General features: G+C 40.6%; 2 protein-coding genes across 11 annotated transcripts in view; one reads left to right on the top strand and one right to left on the bottom strand.

The window, feature by feature from the left end:
* The window catches only part of PHEX (phosphate regulating endopeptidase X-linked), a gene marked incomplete at its 5' end in the record, with an annotated part of 111,848 nt that extends 94,588 nt beyond the window's left edge, over window positions 1-17,260 (top strand). For all 6 annotated transcript variants that reach the window (XM_079972215.1, XM_079972212.1, XM_079972216.1 and 3 more), the window contains 7 exons: window positions 4,543-4,597; window positions 8,759-8,826; window positions 9,679-9,809; window positions 10,024-10,089; window positions 10,243-10,347; window positions 11,789-11,865; window positions 15,392-17,260. In XM_079972215.1, coding sequence (XP_079828341.1) covers window positions 4,543-4,597; window positions 8,759-8,826; window positions 9,679-9,809; window positions 10,024-10,089; window positions 10,243-10,347; window positions 11,789-11,865; window positions 15,392-15,494 — 605 coding nt within the window. In that variant the 3' untranslated portion in view covers window positions 15,495-17,260. The remainder of the gene's footprint in view (window positions 1-4,542; window positions 4,598-8,758; window positions 8,827-9,678; window positions 9,810-10,023; window positions 10,090-10,242; window positions 10,348-11,788; window positions 11,866-15,391) is intronic.
* LOC307213990 (uncharacterized protein) overlaps window positions 1-24,369 on the bottom strand; it is a 269,322-nt gene that overhangs the window by 39,592 nt on the left and 205,361 nt on the right. For 4 of the 5 annotated variants that reach the window (XR_013837793.1, XR_013837794.1, XM_079972322.1 and 1 more), the window contains one exon: window positions 13,964-14,322. Coding sequence is in view for 3 of the 5 variants with exons in the window: in XM_079972322.1 (XP_079828448.1) it covers window positions 14,090-14,322 (233 nt within the window). In the remaining 2 variants the exon portion in view is untranslated. Of the gene's footprint in view, window positions 1-13,963; window positions 14,323-24,369 lie in introns of those variants that run through there. The other variant, XM_079972323.1, reaches the window with a different exon arrangement.

The following is a 24,369-nucleotide window of genomic DNA, read 5'->3' as shown; positions in this document are numbered from 1 at the left end:
TATTTCTCATCCTTTTGTCTCTGAGCTTGATCTTTGTAGTGCTCCTCCTCCTGGTATTTCCAACTAATTTTAAAGGTTTCATCCTGTGTGTGAGAGAGAGATTTAGTCAGTTATGCTAATATAGGGAGTTTTTCACAAGAAATATGTTTCCATATAATTTCTATTTTAACACACCATTCATTGAGTTCTTATATTATTATTTCGTATCATTGCCTTATATGTTCCTTTTCTGATTCTGTTTGCACTCCTCATTAGTACTAACTTCTCTCAGATATTTTGTGTACCCTCGCACATGTATGTTAGGGAATTTATTTTTTCTGGATTTCCTGGATTTCCTCTGAAAGAGCAAGTAAGCAGTCTAGGGTGCTCTTAGCATCCTAGAACTAGCAATGGCTTTCCCCCCTGCCCCAGCTATGGCTGGTATGCTAGGTATGGCCATTCCTGGACAGGGATAGGCTTACCACAGTGATCCATGCACTGGTAACTTCAGCAGGGGATTACTGTAATGTACTCTACATAAGTCTTCCTTGGAGGCTGGGCAAGAAGCTGCAGGTGACCATATTGCACCATATATTACATCAGATGTCTGATGGGAGTTGGAATCCAATAATATCTGGAGTACCACAGGTACCTGAACCCTGATTTAAAGATATACATGTCTCATAAGAATTCAGGTTTCTTCATTCCACTTTTTTTTTTTTGCTTTTAATTACCAACCAAATTCACAAGGGCATTATTGATTTTCCCCTCCATAATCAGTTTGTTAAACTTCAACTCTTGGTTTGTAACTTTTATATTCACTTAATATCTGCTAATGTTAATATTCATTAATGCATTTATTTTTCAAAATGTACTATTGCTAATTATGTTTGATGGATTGTTTTCACAAGATATAGGGCATGTTATTTCGTTGGTAGACATTCAAGCAAAATTAAAGTTTAATGAGTTTGATTAGCCAAGTAATCAATGAACTAATCAGTCTTAAATGCAACCTTCATTAGATCACCCAACTAATTTCACTTAAGTCAAAATTAATTTGGCTACTCTAAACAGTTAAATGACATTTGAAGACCTATTACAAGAAATGAATCTCAGGATTTGATTTGTGAACCAGCTGAGCTGTAGGTGTGGATACATGTCTGCATGTACCTATACAGCACTTCAAGAAAGCATTAAGGTACATTTTACTATATGCTCTTTCCATTTTTAAACGGTACCTTTCCATAATGGAGTAATCTATTTACTATTAATGAAATCAACAGAGTGTGCAGAGGCAACATTCAGACGCTTACTGGTGGCAAGCACAGACTCTGCGGAAAACATCTAACATGTAGCTTTGCTGAAAAATAGTCACTAATTAGCAAAAAAAGAGAAGATTTTTAATGGAAAAAATCAGCAGAGCATGCATGATGTGCAATGCAGAGCTCACATTTTCAGGCATGGTTTGTGCTTATCAGCTTGCCCCCGCTGCCCTGGCTCTTTCCCAAATGACACTTTATAAATGATTATGATGATTAATAATAATATAAAAATGTGGGTTGTGATTTTCCAGTTGTAACTGAGATCCTGGTTGTGTAAAAGTGGGTTTACTTCAGGCAGTTTTCAGAATGGATTGAAGGGGATGCCTCCAAACTCCATCTCATGCTGCCCTAGATATTGCATATTATGTACTTTGTGTTTTCATACTATAAACCACTCCATACTCTTTGGATGAAGGGTGGCATATAAATTTAATAAATAATAATAATAATAATGGAAGTCCAACATCAAAACAGCTATTATGGATCCTTAGCTTACCACTAACAGATGATGTGATGGCGACACTCTCTAAAATCCTCCACAGAGCTGTGAGAGAAAACTCCTTAAAATGAAACCCACACTGCCTAGACCTTAATATATATATATATATATAGTTATTCTACTGGGTAAAAAATATGTATTTAGTTAGAATGGTTGTGTGCTATGAAGCTGAGATACTGAACAGCACACATGGCAGAAATAAAAATTCACACCTCCAGATAGGCTATGATTTAAAAATAAATAAATCAAGGAAGCCTTGCTCTCCACACTAGTATAATTAAATTGTTTTTACAGCATAGAAATCAGCTTATTTGACAAGTTCCAAACAACCATAGACCATTAGAGATACTGTGATCCCCAGAATATAAGTTTCTGCAATTTGCCTGTCTCATACATCAATGCCAAAACAGGTGGCAAAGGCAGCAGGGGAGCAACAGCCGGCAGATAGCAGATGGGCAGGCCAAAGGAACATGCTGCTTGTTGCTTCACTCGACATGAGTTACATTTAGTGTATCCCTTGAAATGATGCTGTAAGGAAAGTGCTGAAAGCCTCCCGTCCCAATAGGAGGATATTCCATCAATTTTTAGAAATGGCTCCATCAGCTTAATAAATGAATCGCATGCTGGTGAGGTTTCTCTTAAGGGGATTATGGAGGCAAGGCTAGCTGGGCTCTTTGAAAAGCAAATATGTGTGCATTGAAACAATCATCTCTAACAATGCTAACTCTTAGCCCTAAGCCATGGGTAGGCAAATCAAGGCCTGGGGGCCGGATCTGGCCCAATCGCCTTCCAAATCCGGCCCGCAGATGGTCTGGGAATCAGCATGTTTTTACATGAGTAGAATGTGTGCTTTTATTTAAAATGCACCTCTGGGTTATTTGTGGGGAATTAGTTCATTTTCTTTCTTTTCAAAGTATAATCTGGCCCCCCACAAGGTCTGAGGGACAGTGGACCGGCCCCCTCCTGAAAAAGTTTGCTAACCCCTGTAAGCTGTAGACTGCAAGTTATAGGGGGTGTTTTTGTTCTATCCCTTAGAGTACTTTTAACGCATGGGTTTCCTCTGCTAACATTTGCTGAAAGCAAAAGCCAAGTAATATGAGATCCTGCAGACTTCTTAACAGGGTCTGTACAGAGTTTGGCATATGGAAAAGCAGTCATACGATTTCCTCTTCATGTGCCCAGTTCACACTCAATCCAGAAGTCTAAGAAATCCATTGACCTGAAAGTTAAGAACACGATGAAGCAATCACAGGGGCACTTCGCAAACTGTGTGTGGATGTGCAATTCCCACCGTCTAACCTATTTAGGCAAGTGAATCATTGTCTGGCTCACTTGTAGCATGGTGTTTTGTTTCAATGGATTTTTTTTCTGGTGTATTAGCAGCAATAAATAAAAAAATAGAAGATGAAACCAAAGCAATACCTTTATTGAACTAAATGTGAAGTCAAATTATGCAGAATCCTTCCATGGATGCATATAATATGACATGACATTGAAAGCCTGTAATACAGAACCAGGTATGGCAAGTAGAGACTGTTTAGGTTATGCTCTCTGCTGCCATTTGATTACTTATTAGGACACCCGTAACTCAGTTTCCTCTGCTCTTTAGTCTGCTGCCCTTTAAAGCTAACCACCAAGGAGAACTGCCTCAGGTGTCACCTAAAGCAGAAGTATTTGCCTATTTCCTTTCCTGAGAGATGATAGGTGGGAATGCCAGGCTACCTTCAACTGTGGAAGCTGTGATGCATCTGAGAGCGACAAAGCAGTTTGGCTTCCTGCTCATGATAACTGGCTGGAAGGAGTCCAGGGGAGGAAAAGGATGGGAAGGATTGTTCCTGCTCTATATAAACAACAGAGAAAGATGGAGCAGGAAGACGAGAGGAGGGTGGATGAAACAGGGGGAAATTGCATAGTTGGAAAAGAAGCAGCAAATATACAAAAGAAAGCAGATTATAGGAATGATTATTCTTAGGTCCAGAAGTGGCTTTAAGCCCCATCCTCTGACATCCGAAGGGGATGAGAACACTCTGAGCAGTTGTGATTTTCTTAAAGGGTTAACATAACATGTCTGGGGCTTTGAAGTCTTTTACGCATTTTAAAAGCTTGCTGATGGCTCTGTTTTTATCTGCAGGTTGCTTTTGTTGCACGGTTTTATTGCTTATTGATACTTCCATTCTGTAAATTGATGAAGGGTAGTATATAAATATATTTAATCGATCAATTAGTTTGCTGTCTTTGACAGGTGGGAGATTAGAAGAGTTCAATATTCCTTTTAATCAGCAACCGCAAGCTCTTTATATCAGGAGCAGACTATACATTACGTGATCACTCTTCTAAAAGGAGGCTTAAATTTAGTTTTGAAGGAAAAACAGTTACAAGATATAATGGTGCCACCACTGCTTCTCTGTGTTACTACAAAACTCACTCATTTAAGCATTAGGTCTGCTATTGTTTTTTTTAGAAAAAACTGTTATCCATTTTACAAAAAAGGGGGTGAAAAAAACTAAAAATTTAGCTAATGCTTTTATTAAATGTGTTTAAAATTTTGCCTGCCTGGCCTTGGCATCTGGTCCCTTCGTAAGAGCAATGCAGTGTTCCTGATTCATATATGGTCATGTTAACCATTTGATTAACTCCACTGATCTTAAGAGTGGGAAGTATCTGAAAAGACTTAGAAAAGCCTTGGCTTCAGAACTCAGTTGGCCTGAATTTACTACGCCTCTCTCTTTTTTTAAATCATAGGATTCCCAGCAGGAGAGCTCCAGAAGCCATTCTTTTGGGGAAAAGAATATCCCAGGTAAAAGCAAAGTCTTAAAACTAAAATGCTGCATGTATAGGTATAAAAAATAAATAAAAGGAACCTAAAGGGAAATGAACTGGCAAATAAGTTGCTAAATGAAGTCGGGATAGTAGAAATTCTTGAGAAAGTTGGAAAATCGGGAGATATGTATAGTTTTTGTTGTACTTCAGGGGTCAGAATCTATGACTGCCTGACGAGTATGTTCCCTCACCAGCCACATGAAAGTAGTGAGCAAGGCCAGAGGCAAAAGTGTGAGGAGCAAAGGAAGCGACTCTTACTTTTGTACAGTAAGCTACATTCAAGCCATGCAAATGTCAGGGGTTTCTATGCACATAAAGGCTACACTCACACCATTATTTTTTTTAAAGTGCTATGATACCACTTTAAACAGTCATGGCTTCCCCCAAAGAATTCTGGGAGCTGTGGTTTGTTAAGGGTGCAGAGAGTTGTTAGGAGACTCCTATTCTCCTCTCAGAAGCTACAGTTCCCAGGGTGGTTTTACAATCAATCCCTCTGGGAATTATTCTAGAGTTGGAAGGGACCATCTAGCACAACCTCCTACAATGCAGGAATCTTTTGCCCAATGTGGGGCTCAAACTCATGCTCTACCAACTGAGCTATCCCCAGATGGAGACTGTTTTTGCTACATAGTCCACACACAGTCGAGATCTCTTGATTCTTTTTTTGCCACTGAAAAGCCCTTATTGAGAAACCCGTTTCATTCTGGGGAAAAAAGCTCTTAGCAGATTCATTGTGCGTTACACAGCAATCTGTCCATTTGAAAACAGATGTAGGTGGTCCCAGTAATGGAAGATTCACCCACATATACCCAGTTATGTTGTTGGTGGGTGTTTACTTAGATGGCAATAATCACTTACAAATAACCACACCCTCTCTTGTGGACAGCAGGATCTAGAATCAATCTGGATTGAGAACATCATTTTGAGGAAAAGCATTAGCGATTCTAGACTGAGGAAAAACTCCATTGTTCTACTACTAATGGGTTAGTGTGTACACTGCCCAAGTCCAGGATCCATGTGAAACCCACAAGCAGGACATGAGCACAATGGCATTTCTCATACAGATCGAAAGATGCTGAGATCTGGGTTGGTTTTATATTCTAGGCACACCGCTTGATATTATCAAAACTTGAACAGTCTAACTCTTAAGATTGTATTCCATATCTTATGCCACACCTGTCTACAATGCAATATAAAAAAATAAACTTGTCACAGAATGTATAATTTTAACCTCAGGCCTATAATGGAATTTTGCACTGATAGAAAAAAAACAACATATCAGTATGAAGCATTTTATTACATGCCAGCTATGTTTCATGGAGGGCATAACAAAAGAAAAAAGTAGGGTTAAAATGAAACCAGATTTCAGGTTTTAGACATTACTCAGAAGGCGTGTTTTGGATTGTGAAATCTTGTAAGAGATGATTTTGAGATCTCAGCCTCCTCTTCTAAAACAATGTCTGTATATTTGGGTGGGGGACTTGTGGTTTTCTAGGTGGTGTTGGACTACAACTCCATTTGGATCCATTTGGATCCCTTCCAATCAGGATTCAGGCCTCACCATGGGACTGAAACTGCCTTGGTCGCGCCGGTTGATGATCTCCGGCGGGCTAGGGACAAAGGTGAGAGCTGTTTCCTAGTTCTGCTGGATCTCTCAGCGGCCTTTGACACCATCGACCATAACATCCTTCTGGACCGTCTTGAGGGGCTGGGAGCTGGGGGCACTGTTATACAGTGGTTCCGCTCCTTCCTCCTGGGCCGTGTTCAGAAAGTGGTGGTGGGGGATGAGTGTTCAGACCCTTGGGCCCTCACTTGTGGGGTACCTCAGGGTTCCGTCCTCTCCCCCATGCTTTTTAACATCTATATGAAGCCGCTGGGAGAGATCATCAGGGGGTTTGGACTGGGTGTTCATCAGTATGCAGATGACACCCAGCTCTACCTCTCCTTTAAATCAGAACCAGTGAAGGCGGTGAAGGTCCTGTGTGAGTGCCTGGAGGCGGTTGGAGGTTGGATGGCGGCTAACAGATTGAGGTTGAATCCTGACAAGACAGAAGTACTGTTTTTGGGGGACAGGAGGCGGGCAGGTGTGGAGGATTCCCTGGTCCTGAATGGGGTAACTGTGCCCCTGAAGGACCAGGTGCGCAGCCTGGGAGTCATTTTGGACTCACAGCTGTCCATGGAGGCGCAGGTTAACTCTGTGTCCAGGGCAGCTGTCTACCAGCTCCACCTGGTACGCAGGCTAAGACCCTACCTCCCCGCGGACTGTCTCGCCAGAGTGGTGCATGCTCTGGTTATCTCACGCTTGGACTACTGCAACGCGCTCTACGTGGGGCTACCTTTGAAGGTGACCCGGAAACTGCAATTAATCCAGAATGCGGCAGCTAGACTGGTGACTGGGAGTGGCCGCCGGGACCACATAACACCGGTTCTGAGAGATCTGCACTGGCTCCCAGTACGTTTCCGAGCACGATTCAAAGTGTTGGTGCTGACCTTTAAAGCCCTAAACGGCCTCGGTCCTGTATACCTGAAGGAGCATCTCCACCCCCATCGTTCAGCCCGGACACTGAGATCCAGCGCCGAGGGCCTTCTGGCGGTTCCCTCATTGCGAGAAGTGAGGCTACAGGGAACCAGACAGAGGGCCTTCTCGGTAGTGGCGCCCGCCCTGTGGAACGCCCTCCCATCAGATGTCAAAGAGATAAAGAATTACCTGACATTCAGAAGACATCTTAAGGCAGCCCTGTTCAGGGAAGTTTTTTAATATGTAATGCTGTACTGTTTTTAACACTGATTGGGAGCCGCCCAGAGTGGCTGGGGAAACTCAGCCAGATGGGCGGGGTATAAATAATAAATTATTATTATTATTATTATTATTATTATTATTATTATTATTATTATTATTATTATTATTTTCCTGGACCATTGGCAATGCTGGCTGAGTATGCTAAGAGTTGAGTGCAACGACATCTAGAGGGTCACAGCTTCCCTACTAACTCATGTATATTATTAACTAATTATTCAGCTAACTAAGAAATGCTTCAAGTTTCTGTAGAGCAGCTGAATTAAAAAGCCAGTTGAATTAATTTTGTTTTGTAAATGCCAATCTGGATTAAAATACTATTTCTATTGTTCTCTTCTAAAGATAGACATAGGACCAAGAAATCCTGCTTTATTTCTTAGCTTCTTTTTCCTTCTTGTATTCTATTTAAACGTCTTGAGTTGCCTACAAAATGACTTCATTCTTTCTACATCTCTCTAGGCTCTTTTATCTGTCTGTGCTCCCCCCCACCCCGCTTCTTTCATCGCTCCTTTGGTACATTGACCCTTAATAACCCCCCCCCCCCTAATTATATCTGTCGTTCCCGGACTTCATCCATTCTCCCCTGCTGCTACCAGCCATTGCAATTCTTTATCTCATGGCATCCATCTGGCTTCTACTGTTGGTGTATTTAAACACTGATAGAAACTCATCTCTTAGCACTGGCATTTCACTGATCTTGAACACCTCCCTTTCTACTCCTCTCTTCTTCCCCTTTGTGTATATAGACTAAGTTGTAAACCAGAGGGCAAGGCCTCTATTGTTTTGTTTGTTTTTAGTGTTACATACAGAGCACTAGCTGTGGTCAGTACCTTAGAAATAAGCAAGAATAACAAACAAATCAATATAAAAGCACTCATTAGGCACAACCAACATATTTTTATTGGTTGGCTAGACTATAAATAATTTGTGCGTTTATAAATGATTATCTGGCTAAAATGTGTTCTTGAACTGTGAAAATGCTCTCGCTTGCCTGCATGGAGGAATGTTTGGGTTTCTGTGTATAGAAAATCTCTGACTTTTGCATAGCAGGAATGTAGCCTACTGTATCAAGAGTTGCACCTGTTGCTCTGCTCACTTCTGCCTCTGGCACGCAGCCCCCCTGAAATGTTCTCCATGAAGGAATGTACTCCTTGGCCTTTAAAAATGTTCATCACCCCTGCATTAAACAGCATTTTTCTTTTTCTCTTTCCCTCTGTCTTTTGGACAAAATGCCTTTGTTTTTAAATTCTTGATGCCCAAATAACTGCATTCTGTTGCACAGTCTTACGAAATTTATGTGAGTGTGTACGTATCGCAGGAAAGCTCTCCTTTCTTCTACAGGTCTTTAAGCTACGGTGCCATTGGAGTAATTGTTGGGCATGAGTTTACGCATGGATTTGATAATAATGGTGAGTACTCAAACAGATGGCTTATTTATTGAGTAGAAAAGATAACTACTGACAGATCCACTGACATACATTTAAAGCACATCCAATGTACATGATGTACCACAGAGGATCCTGGGTACTGTATATTGTTAAAGAGGCTGGCGTTAGTAACTCTATAACGGGGGGAAACTGTAGTCCCCAGGATTCTTTGGGAGAAGTTATGTTTCAAATGTATCGTGAGGATTGTATGGGTGGTGCAAGGAGACCTTGCTAAGCTGTCACTGCCATCAGTTGTCAAGCCCCTTCAAAGGGTAACTTTGTCAGGGAAGGCTGAGGGCAATCTCCCCTTTTTAATTTTTTTTTTTTTTGGGGGGGGGGAGAAAGCTTGAAAACTTCTGAAGTTTTTTTGTAGATTCTCTGAAGAAGCCGGGGTGGGGGGTGGGGGAGAGAGAATAAAATGCTTTATAATGCAAATTGGGAAGAATATGTCCAATGCTTTTTTGTGTCTGTGACAGTACTCAGTGATACAGAGTACCTCTTTCTTTTTGCTGCCCATGGCAGACATTTTATGCTGATACCAATGACACCTCATTTATTTTATTTTTTATCAAAGAAGCACTGAGTACCCCAAATTTCTTCCTTAGATGGAGTCTTTTAAGTGAATGTAACTCATAATGATGTTATACTCTCCCCTGTGGGGAAATGTCCACAAGAGCAAGAAATGGGTAGTTTTAGCAGTCTCTAGAAGAGTAGATTCATATAAGCAAACATTTGCGGGATGGTTTAAGAAATGTGTGCAGTTTTATTTGCTCAATCCTCATGTTCACATTAATTGTATAAAAAAAATTCCTTTCTGAAAAACAAAAAATGCAGGCCGCAAATATGACAAAAATGGAAATTTGGATCCCTGGTGGTCTTTGGACTCTGAAGAGCAATTTAAAGAGAAAACAAAATGTATGGTCAATCAGTACAACAACTATTATTGGAAGAAAGCGGGCTTGAATGTAAGTGCAAGAACAGTGATGGATGATAATATATACTATCTTTTACAATATCATGGAAACCAGTTAGCTATGGGGACAAAGCTATGGAGTAGAGTTTAATTATTTTGAAAATTATTATTATTTTATTTTACGCACCTCTTAATTTCCAAAGTGACTTCTAATCAATTTACAAATATAAACAATTTGGATTCTTGATATTCTTTCCTTCCACCAGGTCAAAGGAAAGAGGACTTTGGCAGAAAACATTGCAGATAATGGAGGTTTGCGAGAGGCTTTCAGGGTAGGCAGCTCTTTTTGCTTCTAAGCTCTCTCTCTCTCTCTCTCTCTCTCTCTCTCTCTCTCTCTCACACACACACACACACTTTCCACATTGAATAACAAGGGTTGATGAAATTTGCACCTAGTTAAATGTGTTCATTGTGCTTCTCATCAGGCCTATAGGAAGTGGATCAAAGAAAAGAGACAAGGAGAGGAAGAGGCCCTATTACCAGGCATTGACTTCACCCACAATCAGCTCTTCTTTTTAAGTTATGCTCATGTGAGTAGTACAAGATGCCCTTTCAGAATGGATGTGTGTATTTAGCTGCTCGCTTAGTGGTGAATAGACAATTCTGCTTGATTACAAAAAGAACTTTCTTAATTCACAGATTTCTTGGAGTGTAGATCTGGGGGGAGCAAGCTGCCATCTCTTTTCCTTCTCTTTCTCTCACTTCCCGCCTTCTCCTTTATAAGCACAAACCATACCTACTCAGACTTTGCACTGACTTTGCACTTCATGTTGTTGTTGTTGTTGTTTAGTCATTTAATCATGTCCGACTCTTTGTGACCCCATGGACCAGAGCACGTCAGGCACTCCTGTCTTCCATTGCCTCCCACAGTTTGGTCAAACTCATGCTGGTAGCTTCAAGAACACTGTCCAACCATCTTGTCCTCTGTCGTCCCCTTCTCCTTGTGCCCTCCATCTTTCCCAATTGTGCCCTCTACCTTTCCCAATTGCACTTCATAGTAAACAGTAATTGATGGGCCTACAATGTCTCTTACTTTGTTCGTCCTGTGAGAGTAACAGAACTCTGGCTTAGCGTTAAGCCAAAATGGAGGATCATGGTTTGTTTTGGTCCAAACATGACCTGGAGCCATGACAGCTTGTTCATGGCTTCCTGATTGTAATGGAGCCAATTTGATGCTCCCACCTGTGCACAGCCCTGACATGGCCTCTTCCTTGCCTCTCCCTGCTCCCAGTTAAGTGGCAGTGATGTTGCTTCCAGCAGGCTCATGAGGCAGCTCTGCCCCATGACTCTGTCCTCATTCACAGGAAGTTCAACTCTTTTGTACAGTTACATGGGCATGTATAAGTGTGTACAAGGCTGCTCTTGAATATTTTAGCTGACACTGTTCTGTTCGCACCTGTCTGGTCTGACAATACCAGTTGTAAACAGATTGATTTAAATGCTTTTTAATTTTTAGTGTTTTGATTGCCTCTTGCCTTGTTCTCTACATTGATTGGTTTATCTTTACATCGTATTGATGGCATGTGAATAGTTTTATTCATATTTTTGTACCAGTAATGTGTGTTTTCCTTGAAAAAAATGAAGAGGGAAATTCCTTAACTGTGCACGGGAAATTTTTCAGTTAGCATTTGAACATTTCCTGGTGTCCTAGAGTGATCTAATTTAGTATGTTTATTTTACTTGTATTTAGTAAACAAAGCTAAATAGCCAAGGTTGCATTTGCAGTTGGCATCCAATGCATTGCAATTTATGAACTTACGGAACAGAAAACCTACGGAAAAATCTTCCATGTGAAAATAAAGTGCTGGAAAAAAATGTTTGGAGCCCACAACTGTTTACGTATGTGACTCTGGAATCTTTTGGTGAAGATTGGTTGAGTAATATTTAAAATAAAAGAAATAAATGAACTATATTGAGGATTTTAGGTAGAGATAAATTCACTGGCTTCTTGTTGCTGTTTTTAAATCTTAGGTGAGATGCAATGCCTTTAGACCAGAAGGTGCAAGAGAGCAAATCTACACTGGAGCCCACAGCCCTCCTCAGTTCAGGTATTTTAAAGTGTGTCTCTCTACCCCACAATAGTAACACTATTCATTGGGGTATTTAATAAAGTAGATGTCAACATCATGGGTTGGATCCTATGTTGGTCCTCCATTCACAAGGGAGAGTGCAATTCCTTTCACCTTTGCAGCACTCCCCCCCCCCTTATTGCACCCAGTTTCCAACCCTTTCCAACCCATATCAGGGAGGGCAAACAATGGGCCACAGAGCAAAGTGGGAGGCAGAAACAACCTGATCCATAAATGTGAACTCTGTTCTGTTGATAAAAAGAAAGTTGGTATCCAATATAGTATTTCTTTTTCTCTTCAGCAACCAAGCACTTACCTGTTTGATGTTGAATTTATGAGCATATGTTCTGGTTTTGTGCCCTTACCCATTCCAAATGTAGTATTATACATCCAACAGGTGTTCCACAGTAAAGTTTATTTTTTTATCATCAAATCATTCAACACCCAAATATACACTTGACTCAATTTGGAGCCCTGCAAACACATATTTCCGGGGCACAGAGGGGTCTCCGTAGGACATGAAATATTTTCTCCTGTCCTCATGGGTATATATGCATAGGTGCACAGGTTTCTCATTGGGCCATTGCAGAGTAAGGGAGGAGGAAAACTCACTGGTCGGTATCCTGCTAAGTGGTTCTGTCAGTGCAAAGGTTTCAGCTTGTGCAATGGCACTTTTCTCCTTTCCCAATGCCCACCCTTCCTAAATCTGCTCCAGGAGGTTGGGAGGAAACAGAGAACATATTTAGTGGTTGCACAGTAAGGGGAAGATCTTCCTATGTTCTTAAATTTCTAAAATGCCCATTTACCACAATTTGAGGATGAAAGAGAAACATCAGAATGGTTAAAATGGGGATATACTACCTTTTGAGATTAGAAAATTAATAGAATAATCATAGAATTGGAAGAAACCACGAGGGCCATCTATTCTAACCCCCTGCAATGCAGGTATTGTTTGCCCAATGTGGGGTTCAAACTCATGAACCTGAGATTGAGTCATATGCTCTACTGACTGAGCTATAATTCCTGCAATAAGAGTTTAGCAGTGAACCAACACAATTCAACTAGGTATTACTCAGAGTAGACCCAGTGAAATTTAATTTGGTCATTTCAGTGGGTCTGTTCTGAGTGGGTCTTAGACTGAATGAACCCACAGTGTAATTTAAATTAAGCACATAGAAATCACTATTATGTAGGTAATACGTTAATAACTCAGGGGAAAAGATCAGGCTAAAATTAGGGGCACTACTGTTGAGATCCTTGTTTAATATGCTGCCTCAGGCAATGAACAAGCCGGATATCAATGCATAACACAGAGAGGATTATAATGCCATTAGACCAATTAGCAATGTGCCCTCGTCAAGAATATTGTGCGCAGTTCTGGTCACCTCATTGCCAAGATGAGATTGCTGATCTGAAGGCAGTTCAGACAAGGGGTAACAAGTATGATTAAGCACATGTCTAAAGTGTGGTTCAAAAGGTGATTGACAATATTAGTGTTGTTTACTTTAGGAAGCAGATTAATAAAAGGTAGCTAAAATGTACATTTAACAATGAATGCTATTGGGAAGACCCTGCTGCCTTTTCTCTCTGGATTCCAACTAGTGCTTGGATGAATGAGACCTTGGGGCTGTAGTTGATAGCTTAATGAAGATACTGACCTATGAGTGGCAGCTGCGAGAAAGGCAAATTCCGTGCTAGAGAACATTAGGAAAGCAATTGAAAATAAAGCCACGGATAATAAAGCCTACAAATATAAGATATGACTGCATTTGGAATACTGTCAGTGCCGGATTTACGTATAAGCTAAACAAGGGCCCCACTCTCTTGGGGCCCCAAAAAAATTTAAAGGGAAAAAACACCTGGATGTACATTTCCAGAATATAAGATAAAAAATAAAATAAAACCTACATACAGCAACAGTGTTTTGTGTTGTGTCGGCTCCTATTTGTTATGTGCAAACGGCTTTAGATACCTATTAGGTCCATAAATTACCATGTCGCATATATTCAACACAAAAAACAGTGACAAAGGACGGCTGGACATATAAAGGGCCCCATTACCTTCAGTAGCGTAGGGCCTCCTCAAACCTAAATCCGGCCCTGAATACTGTGTACAGGTCTGGATGCCTCAAAAAGGATATTGTAGAGTTAGAAAAGGTTCAGAAAAGGGCAACCAAAATGGCCCAAGGGGTGGAGCAACTCATCTATGAGGGAATGTTGCAGCTTGTGATCTTGAATAAAGGATAAGCCAAATTCAAGGATTTGACGTTTACTAACCATGATGGCTGTCCTTGGACTCCATGATGAGAAGCCCCAATGCTTCTGAATGCCAGTTGCTTGAAACAGCAGGAGGAGAGAATGCTCTTGTGTTCCGGTCCTGCTTGCTGGTTTCCTACAGGCATCTGGTTGGCCCATGTGAGAACAGGATGGCGTTCTTCTGTTTTGACAAAACTCAGGTGTTAGGATAGCTAACTGTAGTTGCCGGGGCTCTCTCTATGCAAATGCTCTCTTTAAAAAACAACAACAAATCATTGCATAAACTTTCCCTATGAATATAGAATGGGTAAAAGCTAAATACTCCTGACAGAGGTGGCCCTTCCATGAAGCAACCTGGCTCAGGCATCAGCTTGGACCACCACTCAAGCATGCAGGATTTGTGCATTTTAAATTGTTTTTATTACATGCTGTGTTGGGGGGTTCCTGCTGCGCTTTAGAAGTTTATATTGGAACAGTTCTTTGCAAGATTGTTTGCATTTCTAATTAAAAGCTAAAAGTTGCATTACTTTTCAGCTGTCAGGAGATTTTTTTTAATTGGGTATACTTACTGCTGCATATATGTGTGTGTGTGTGTGTGTGTGTGAGAGAGAGAGAGAGAGAGAGAGAGAGAGAGAGAACACACACACACACACACACACACACACACACACACACATTATACACTGCTTGGTTGTAAATATTCTTAAAGTGGTTTACAAAGAGAATTTTTTTTTTGGCAAAAATAAATAAATATTTGAAACATGCAAAAAAATAAAATTAGCCATAAATGAAAAACAGATGAAAACACTCACCAACATTCTACATATCTGGGTAAGCGAGTCTAAATAAAAATGTTTTCAACAGGCACCAAAAAGAGTACAGTGAAGAAACTAAAATATCAATTTTTTAGCCACACAGAATGGGCATTATGGGGGACCTGTAACAGTGCCAGTTCAGCAGATTGAAGTGGTTGAGTGGGCTATGGCATTCTCATAGATAAACATGTATATAACATATGCAGGGTGAGTCTTTTAAAAGAGGCCCCGTGGAACATGTGTACTCTGTATCCATGGGGCCTCTTTTAAAGGACTCACCCTGTACATATAATATATAGATCAACACAGTTGCATCCCACTCAAGCTATGATTGAACACAGTGTCCAAACTGGATACCTCATGAATCTGAAGAAACAACATCTCCAAAAGTCTGGAGAAGAGTCCACTTATTTTTCTTTTCTCCCTCCCCTGCAGAGTTATTGGTGCTATGAGTAATTTTGAGGAGTTCCAGAAAGCTTTCAACTGCCCAGAATCAACAACAATGAATCGAGGTGGAGACTCCTGTCGGGTTTGGTAGCGATCTCTCCAGTGTCCTATGCTGAAGAAGTCACCTGCTGGAATCACTCCCTTATTGGGACAGCTCCAAACTGTTAATGAGCTACCACTGCTTCAGAACAGCCTTTGCCAACCAGGGACCAGATTTGTTGTTTCGTGTGCCCTGATATCTGTGGGTGACCTGCCCAGATCTACTATTTAATTGCTTGTTCAGGTTATAGAAACTATTCAAAATATAGAGTATAAAAAAGGGCAGATCTTTTCAGAGAAATGTATGCAGATGGATAGTTTCTTATGGGTTATTTTCATAAATACATTCTACTATGTGATTTAAGCAGGTTTATCTCTATGTTTCTTTATTCCAAAGCTTGTCCCACTATATTCATTGGGCTTTACTCACATGTAAGTGTAGTGATATTGCAGGCTTAAGTTAACAAGGTTTAAATGGCACACTTGCGCTTTACAGAAGACCATAGTGGACAAACTTGGTGTGGTGGCCATGATGCTGTTTAAAGTGGAGGGAAAACATCCAAAACTTCCTGTCACATATATTTTCATTATTTTTTCCCCTTGATCAATAATAGCTTTGAGAATTTGAGGTAAAGGAAGAGAAGATTAAAATGTGGCTGCTTTATCCTTTCCTACTCTGCTGTTTTTCCTGTTCAAAATTCCACTAACCCTCTGAGCTGTTTCTTCCCTGGTGATAAAAGATGCATTTGATGATCTGGTCTGGACTTCAGGTATGGCCTTCCTGTGTTTAGTCCTTCCTGGAATGCAGATATGCATATTGTATGCTAGCACTATTTCCACATTCCTCTAGGCAGAAGAATGTGGAACAGTGTCTGTGTAAGAGTACATAAATCTTAATTCTAAGTCTGAGGGAAAAATGGTTACTAAGACCAGAAAGGAAAGAGGAATTCCTTCTTGTTCGCTTTGCTAATTTCAGTTCTTGCCCCTCCCACCCCATAACTTTCAGCCATCCCCCTCTGCTCAAACTTTGGCTGATAATGTCTTTGCATATAGGAACTAGGACTAAAGCAAAAGCAGACTTCTCTCTTCAGCAGGGAACCACTGCTATAACAGCAGAAAGCAAATATCTGACTCCCCTTTCTGATCTTTCCTGTAACCATGCTGATTCTGCCCATTGGTTGTAGATCCTGGATGTTAAACTCATTAAGTAAAAGAACTGTGAAATGTATAGTTCAGATTCAGGAACCCACCCACTCCCTGCACCCTAGAGACCAGCATTCTTTAGGGGTTTGGTTGCACCTGCAGTGGTTTAGGCACATATATATAGTCAGGGCTGGATGTAGACAAAGTTAGTTGCACTTAAGTTTCCACTGAAATCAATGGGATTAAGTCACAAATAACTTGTCCCATTGATTTCAAATAGGAGCTATGGGTTAGGCTGCAATCCTAACCCCACTTATTTGACAGTAACCCCCATTGAATTCAATAACAGGAATTACCTCTGAGTAAACATAATTAGGATTGCCTTTACATATACTCAGACTATTGTAGGTGCACTGTGAAAGGAGCAGCATTCCTGCTGCTGAAGGCAATGTAAAGGATTAAAGAGTTGTAGCCGGCTTCTCATTTTTCCTGCAATTTTCGTCGTTTTTACATAACTACTTCAGGAATAAATAGTACAGGATTAAAACATATGTGTTCTGAATGATTGTTGTATACAATTTTTTTTTGCGCATTTATTTTTAAGGGAATGGAAATGATTGCTAATTTGTTGAAGTAGAGGGATTTTGTAAACTATATAATAAAAGCTTTCCAGAATACCATGACTCAGTCATCTCTTGCGATATTCATTTTTATGGAGTGTGTGTAGTTTTATAGTGGATATATTCCTATGTGTGTTTTCATGGTGTAAACCGCTTTGAGTTCATGGCGGGGGGTGGGGGAGGCAGAGTACCCAAGTCTAAAATAAGAAACAAATAACTGTTGCAGGGCCATTCTCAATGTTATTGTTTTATGTGTCATGGGTGAACAGGAAGAATATATGACATACACACACAGTTGTACTCAGTTGCCCATGCAGCTGCATCAGAAGCTAAGACTAGGACCCCCAATGTGGCAGCCATGGGCACTGTGCTTCAATACTCCTCTTGGTGCCCAACAAGGCCTTCTGCCTTGTCCAATTTAAAAATTGAGCTTTAGAAGAAGGTTTTTGTTTGTTTGTAGGAGTTTCCCTGATGTGTATGCACAGCAATAATACATGGAACTTATGTTGGGATAGCATTCAGGTTCCAAATACAAGGATGCATTTAAATGTTTTGCAGTATGCTTCCTCTGAATTCATTATCTTTTCCTATGGCTGTTATTACTTTACCAAATGCCTAGCACAGATTCTGATATGTTCACACATAAGACCCATTTACACATCCATTTGCTCAGAATTTTAAATCAACTCAAATGGACTTTTCCAATAGATTCTCAACATGCACCTGACGTTTCTGTTATAGTTTGTTTATTCTATGAGGTCTGCTCATTTCATGACACTGAAGAAATAATGGTGGCTTTGCCAATCATTTCAATGGGGGAAAGTTTAAGGCTGCATTCCTATTCACATTTATCTAGGAGTAAGCGCCACTGAGCACGATGGGACTTCTAAGCATGTATGTATAGGAATGCACTATGGGTGGCCAATCACAAACTTTAACAATGACAATGTTAACTTCATGCGTTGGCTGTACCACTTACAATTGTTAATACCTTCTCTGTGGAAAATATCAACGGCAGTTGTTTCTAAACTTATTTTCCACACCGACCACTTGAAAATTTCTGAAGTGCTTATCATCCTGCCTACTCATGCAACAATTGCAGAGTTCTAGATGCCATATGCTTTTTAACTGCATTTTCGTTTCTTTTTTATATTGATTCAAACTGTAAGCGTTCTTCTCATACCTGCCACACGTTGCCACAGAGCACCTGAATGAAGCTTGTGGACCACTGGTGGATCACAGTCCACAGTTTGGGAACTCCTGCTTTATAGTACAGAACTGCACCTCTAAACCTTTGCAATACAGTTGCACCTTGGTTGTCGAACACCCTGGAATTGGATGTTTTGGCTCCCAAACGATTGAAACCCAGAAGTGACTTCCAGTTTTTTAACGTTCTTTTGGAAGCCAAACGTCCGATAGGGCTTCCACGGCTTCCGATTGGGCTGCAGGACCTTCGTGCAGCCAATCAGAAGCCGCGATTTGGAAGTCAAATGCTTTGGAAGTCAAACAGATTTCCGGAACTGATTCCATTTGACTTCCAAGGTTTGACTGTACTGCAAAGTGCTTTTGATTTGAACAGCTGCTCACATATCCACACAGCTCTTGTTTTTGAGCTATTCACCTTTCCCCTCAGCTTCACACCATGTTAGTGCATATTTATTTTTTAAAAGATGTTTCTAATTGTAGGAACTGGAGTTACCGAAGATTACAGTGGCACATTGGGAAAATGTACACCAGCAAAATGGCTCTCGTTTTCCGCCTTCAAAAATAGAACATAGCCGTTGTTCAAAACTCCTGCAGTAGGAGCCTGTTTCGCTAATCAAACCACTTAATCCAATTTTAAATAAGACATTTTAGATTCTCCAGTGATCATCCTAACCAAAGCATAGGTCCTATTCAATATATTATCAAAGCTTGCAGTTAAAAAGAAGCAAGGTGACATGTTACATGAGAATCTCTGATCTCAGAAATGATGCATATATGATATTAATTAGTCTACAATCATATCGAATGTAAGGAGTAGAACTATGCATCAGATTTTAACCTTAACTCCTACAGTACCATTTTGTTTACATGATTCTATTGTGGATTGGGATATTTTTACATGCTCTATATTTTCCTCTCTTATTTATTTCTATGGAGCCCAGGACAGCTAGCAGCAATCTTGAAACACAATGCAAATATTATAATATAGCCATTAAGGTTATAAAAGGCAACCTTTAAAAAACAATGCAGCAGACAATAAACTCTGTCAAAAGGCACAGTTAATAACCAAAAGCCTGGAGAAATAAAGAAGTGGATGTTGAAACATTGCCAACAACTGAACCTGAATTAGAATTGCCCCTTTTGGGTTACCCCACCGGAATGGCCTTCTGAAAATGATCCCAGCCCTATAAAGCAGCTCAGAGAGGGTGGCGTGGAAAAAGCCACCATGCAAGTAGCCCTCGATAGCCCTCTCCTCCATGAATTGGTCTTGAGTTACTTGTGACCTAAGGATTTAGTTTCATTTTTCATGGAAAGCAAAATTATGTCTGTGTCTCAGCTGGGCCAAGGCTGTCAGTAGCAGGTATCCATGGAAACTGGTCAGTCAAGCAGTCAAAAGGCCAGAAGGCTGTCTCCAGACAGCCACATTGATTAAACTCCCTTCTTATCAAGAGAGGAAGCCCTTTGAAGTGGATGATGTCATAGACTAAGGGGGCTAAGGACCTATCTCAACAATCTGTTGAAGTTTCCATCTAACAATAAGCATTGAAGAGAAAGCTTAAGTAGATCTGCTGACTCAGGGAAAGGGAGATTGCCTTTTGGGCAGGCTGCGCTGCCAATAGAATATTGACTTAAGACATGGGGGAAAGCTCAGGTTTAGCTCAAAGGGAAGGCAGAGAAAATGTGAAAATGGGTTCTGAATATCTTCAAGAGCAAAGTAAGGCAAACGTCCCAATCAACTAGTGAGAACTGCACACAGAATTAGCTCTCTATGTGCAGAATGCAGATATATATCTTCATTTCCATCACACCCTATGCACTGGCTGGACACCTGTTTTCCTGGATATGGAGATGCATAGCTAATAGCCCATTGCTAGATATACACTGTGGAAAAAGTTCGTTATCTGTGCTCCTACAATACATGTGTTACTCCCAGGTAAAAGACTGCTGTCTTTGTTCTTATAGGGTCAACAATACGGTTTTTCAGAAGGCAAGAAAATGAATAGGCAAAAACCAAGCAGCTCAAAAAATGATTAACATGAGAGAAGATATATTTCAGAATAATTCTGTAAGGCTACTCATCTGTTAATACTTTAGGGGATTTTTAATCAACTATTTACACTGAGTAACAAAAGGGGTTATGGAAGAAAAGTGAGAATCAGTCGGGCAAGGAGAGAATTGAGGGGTATTTTTCCTCCTTAAATTCCCTTCACATGATTTGTTCTTTTTCACTGCATTATTAATGAAAATACCATATTAATTCACTTTAATTAAAATCCTGCCATGCAGTTCTTTTGAAAGAGAAGCAATTTTTTTAGTCTTTACCCAGTTAAATCATTTAATGAAAGATTTTCTAAATGTTAGTCGGATCAGCACTGCTGCTTCCTTTTGATTGCCATCAGGTGTAATGGCTTTTCCAGCTGCTTTGGAGAAGGGGGGGGGGGGACATAATTGGACATAGGTCAGTGCTTTTATGTAGGATTATCGGTCCCATTGTAGAAAATGGTCGCTAAATATTTGGTTTGGCTTTCTCTTTGTGTACTTGTTGGAGATGTGCATCAGGTGACTCCTGAACCCTGATCTGAAAACTACCTCAGACAGATTCAGGGCTTGCCGGAGCCAGAGCTAGAGCTCCGCAAAGCACCCTGAACTAAAGCAGGGATCTCTAAAGTGATGCAGGGTGATTTAGAGATTTGGATAGAGTAGAAACTCTGTAGGCAGTGTGCTTTAAAAAACTGAAATATTGCTCCCAGGGCTCACTCACAAATGTCATAGTGGAGGAAGGACAACTCTCTTGTGACTGACAGGTCAGGCTTTTAATAAGAGGCAATGATTTTACCATGGTCTCCAATAACACTGGGGACGCGGGAGGCGCTGTGGGTTAAACCACAGAGCCTACAACTTGCCGATCAGAAGGTCGGCAGTTTGAATCCCCGCGACGGGGTGAGCTCCCGTTGCTTGGTCCCTGCTCCAGCCGTTCGAAAGCACGTCAAAGTGCAAGTAGATAAATAGGTACCACTCTGGCGGGAAGGTGAACGGCGTTTCCGTGCGCTGCTCTGGTTCGCCAGAAATGGCCAGTAAAGCGAGATGAGCGCCACAACCCCAGAGTCGGCCACGACTGGACCTAATGGTCAGGGGTCCATTTACCTTTACCTTTACCTTTACCAATAACACTATTTCAATATCCCTTCCCTAAAGGTGACTGTTTCACCTAGTTCTTGTTTGTTCAGCACTCTTTCTGCTAGTGGGGCTTGCTTAGAACATCCACTTCTCTGCCAACATGCCTAGTCAAATCAGGTTTTGGTACTAATTCAGCAGAACACAAGCGTGAAGCTCCATTTATCATAACTCCCTAGCCCTTGCATGAATCCTCCTGAAATTTTGCAAGTTACTTTCCATGGGGTACCTTTATTATGCAAGCCCCTTTTCATAATTAAATCGACAAAACCACAGGGAGGGAAGCGAGTCTCTTTTAGTATTCTTCCCCCATCGACTTTAAAGGTGCCCAGCATAAGACCAATTACCTGCAATTTGACAGGTTTCCCACCTAGAGGCTCCTCACTCATTTTTCATTCAAATTGCTCACAAAAAGTAGGGGAGACTAAGTGAATCCTTTCTTGAACCATCCCCAGACTGTAAATAGTGCCCTTGTGGGGAAACTGCTGCATCTATCCATCTGAAGCTTGGTAGGATTCATTCCTTTAAAAGAAGTAACAAGTGTGCAAATTTCATCCAATTCTGCCAAACCAAATTTAAAAACAAATAACAAAACTTATAGATGATTCCTTTAAGAAACATGAAAAGTACCCAGCACAATAACCTAATGTTATAAGCTTTATCTACTTTGGAGGGGCTGCTATGCTTGCAGATTTCATCCTAAAGAAGAAGTTAAACTGGTTTTTAATTTTTCCATGATAGTGAATGAGATTTCAATGAGAGTTAGCAAGTAATTCTAAACATGTCACATTAGAAGCAAATTTCATTGAAATAAATGTGGCTTGCTTTCAAGTACAGTGGTACCTCGGGTTAAGAACTTAATTCGTTCTGGAGGTCTGTTCTTAACCTGAAACTGTTCTTAACCTGAGGTACCACTTGAGCTAATGGGGCCTCCTGCTGCAGCCGTGCCGCCAGAGCACGATTTCTGTTCTCATCCTGAAGCAAAGTTCTTAACCCGAGGTACTATTTCTGGGTCAGTGGAGTCTGTAACCTGAAGCGTCTGTAACCTGAGGTTCCACTGTAAATATAAACAGTATTAGGCTATTAGTCACACCCAACTTTCTTGCATCAAATCACCTCAAATTTAGAGGTTCTTACATGCTTATTTAAATAAATAGATCCTGCAGTTTGCACATGGAACCACCATTCATTTTAAAGAAGGGCACTAAAATTTTCACAGCAGAGAAAGTGTTCAAGGGAAAATTCCTACCTTTGTTAAAATAAGCGAGGAAACCATTCTAGTTGAAACACACTTAAACTTCTGGGCCTGAAATATTCCTCTGGATTGCGGCAAATTCTGATGTAGGAGTACTATATCTATTTCTTTATTTGCTATTCAGATGGTATAGCTAAATAACATTGGGGGGGGGGATATTACCTATTGTCATTTAATGAAAACTGATTGTAAATAGTCATTCCCATACCTGTCCACAGATCACTCTAATAGCAAACTAAGATGGAGGTGCAGCATCAGAAAGAGCCAAGATGGGGCCACCAGGAAACAAGGAGAAGGTATAAGCATGCTCGGTGAAACTCCAGTGGTTATAGAAGTACAAAATAACTTATTAAAAAAGCCCTGGGGCAAAACAACATGCTGAAAACTGAGCAAACTCAGTAGCCTCAGAATGCTGGGTGTCAGTTAGAACAGAAATGGGCAGGATCTGCTTGAGCCCCTTATGGTTTACCACATTTCTGATGAAGCCATGACTGACTGGAACCCTGAGCAGGAGCGTTCCTGTTTGCAGATGAGGATATACTGCAGTATTTTGTTGCAGGTACCCATTGTGCTTCTTAAAGACAATGCACCTTATCTGGCTAGCCATTGCCATCTTTATTTCCCTTTGCCTTGAACAGGCAAACATTCAACATGGAAATGCAGTGGTGGGAAATAGTTTTCCATATTATTCTACCACAGGAGCCAGCTATGCCTCTCCCTACCCCCCAAACCATTTTACTATAAGCTGCTGTCCAAGGCACCCTCTGAATTGGCAAGATGTCTGTTTCACTTCAGTAAGATGATGACTCCTTGTAGACCATTTTTGTCAGCCTTTTAATGGGAAATGCACTTGAAGAGAAGCTTGCCATAGTTACTTGACATCTCCTACAATGCCATTTTATTAGCATGGAAGTGAGAGGCTCTGCAGCTCAAAAGTAACACATCTTTCCTGCATTTGAGCCACTGACTTCTTGCCTATTAGTTGTGATCCTAGTTCATCTAGAATAGCAAGGAAGACAAGCTACCCATGAAATTGCCACATTAAATAATACCCGACTGTTCCCCCTTACTACTACTACTGCAGTTAATTTCATTGTACATAGGTTGCACATTGACAATAAAGGTATTATTATTTTATTATTACTACTAATAATAAATCATAGAGTGAGTCCATTATCAATATATCAGTTTTCAAGGAATTGAATGCAAATTGAAAGTATTTATTTGATGCCATTAAAAAGCCCATCTTAAAGTTTTACTTTATGAAGATGCTAAACAGGTGGCACATCACCCCCAGCAAACTGTCCAAAATGTACAGAACCAACTCAAATTTATGCTGGAGGCGTAGAGAGTTAGAGGGAATGATGTACCACATGTGGTGGGGTTGCAAAATATAAAGAGCTTTTGGAACTTATATATAATGAATTTTTAAAAAACTGTTCAAAATAACGTTCAATAAAAAACCGGAAGCCTTCCTCTTAGGCATAATGGCATCAGACATCCCAAGGGGGAAAAGAAGGATCTTTTTG

This window comes from Podarcis cretensis (genome assembly GCF_951804945.1).
Source record: "Podarcis cretensis genome assembly, chromosome: 4".
NCBI lineage: Eukaryota > Metazoa > Chordata > Lepidosauria > Squamata > Lacertidae > Podarcis > Podarcis cretensis.
The sequence above is the reverse complement of the archived record's forward strand: the minus strand, read 5'-3'. Positions and strand labels throughout refer to the sequence as shown.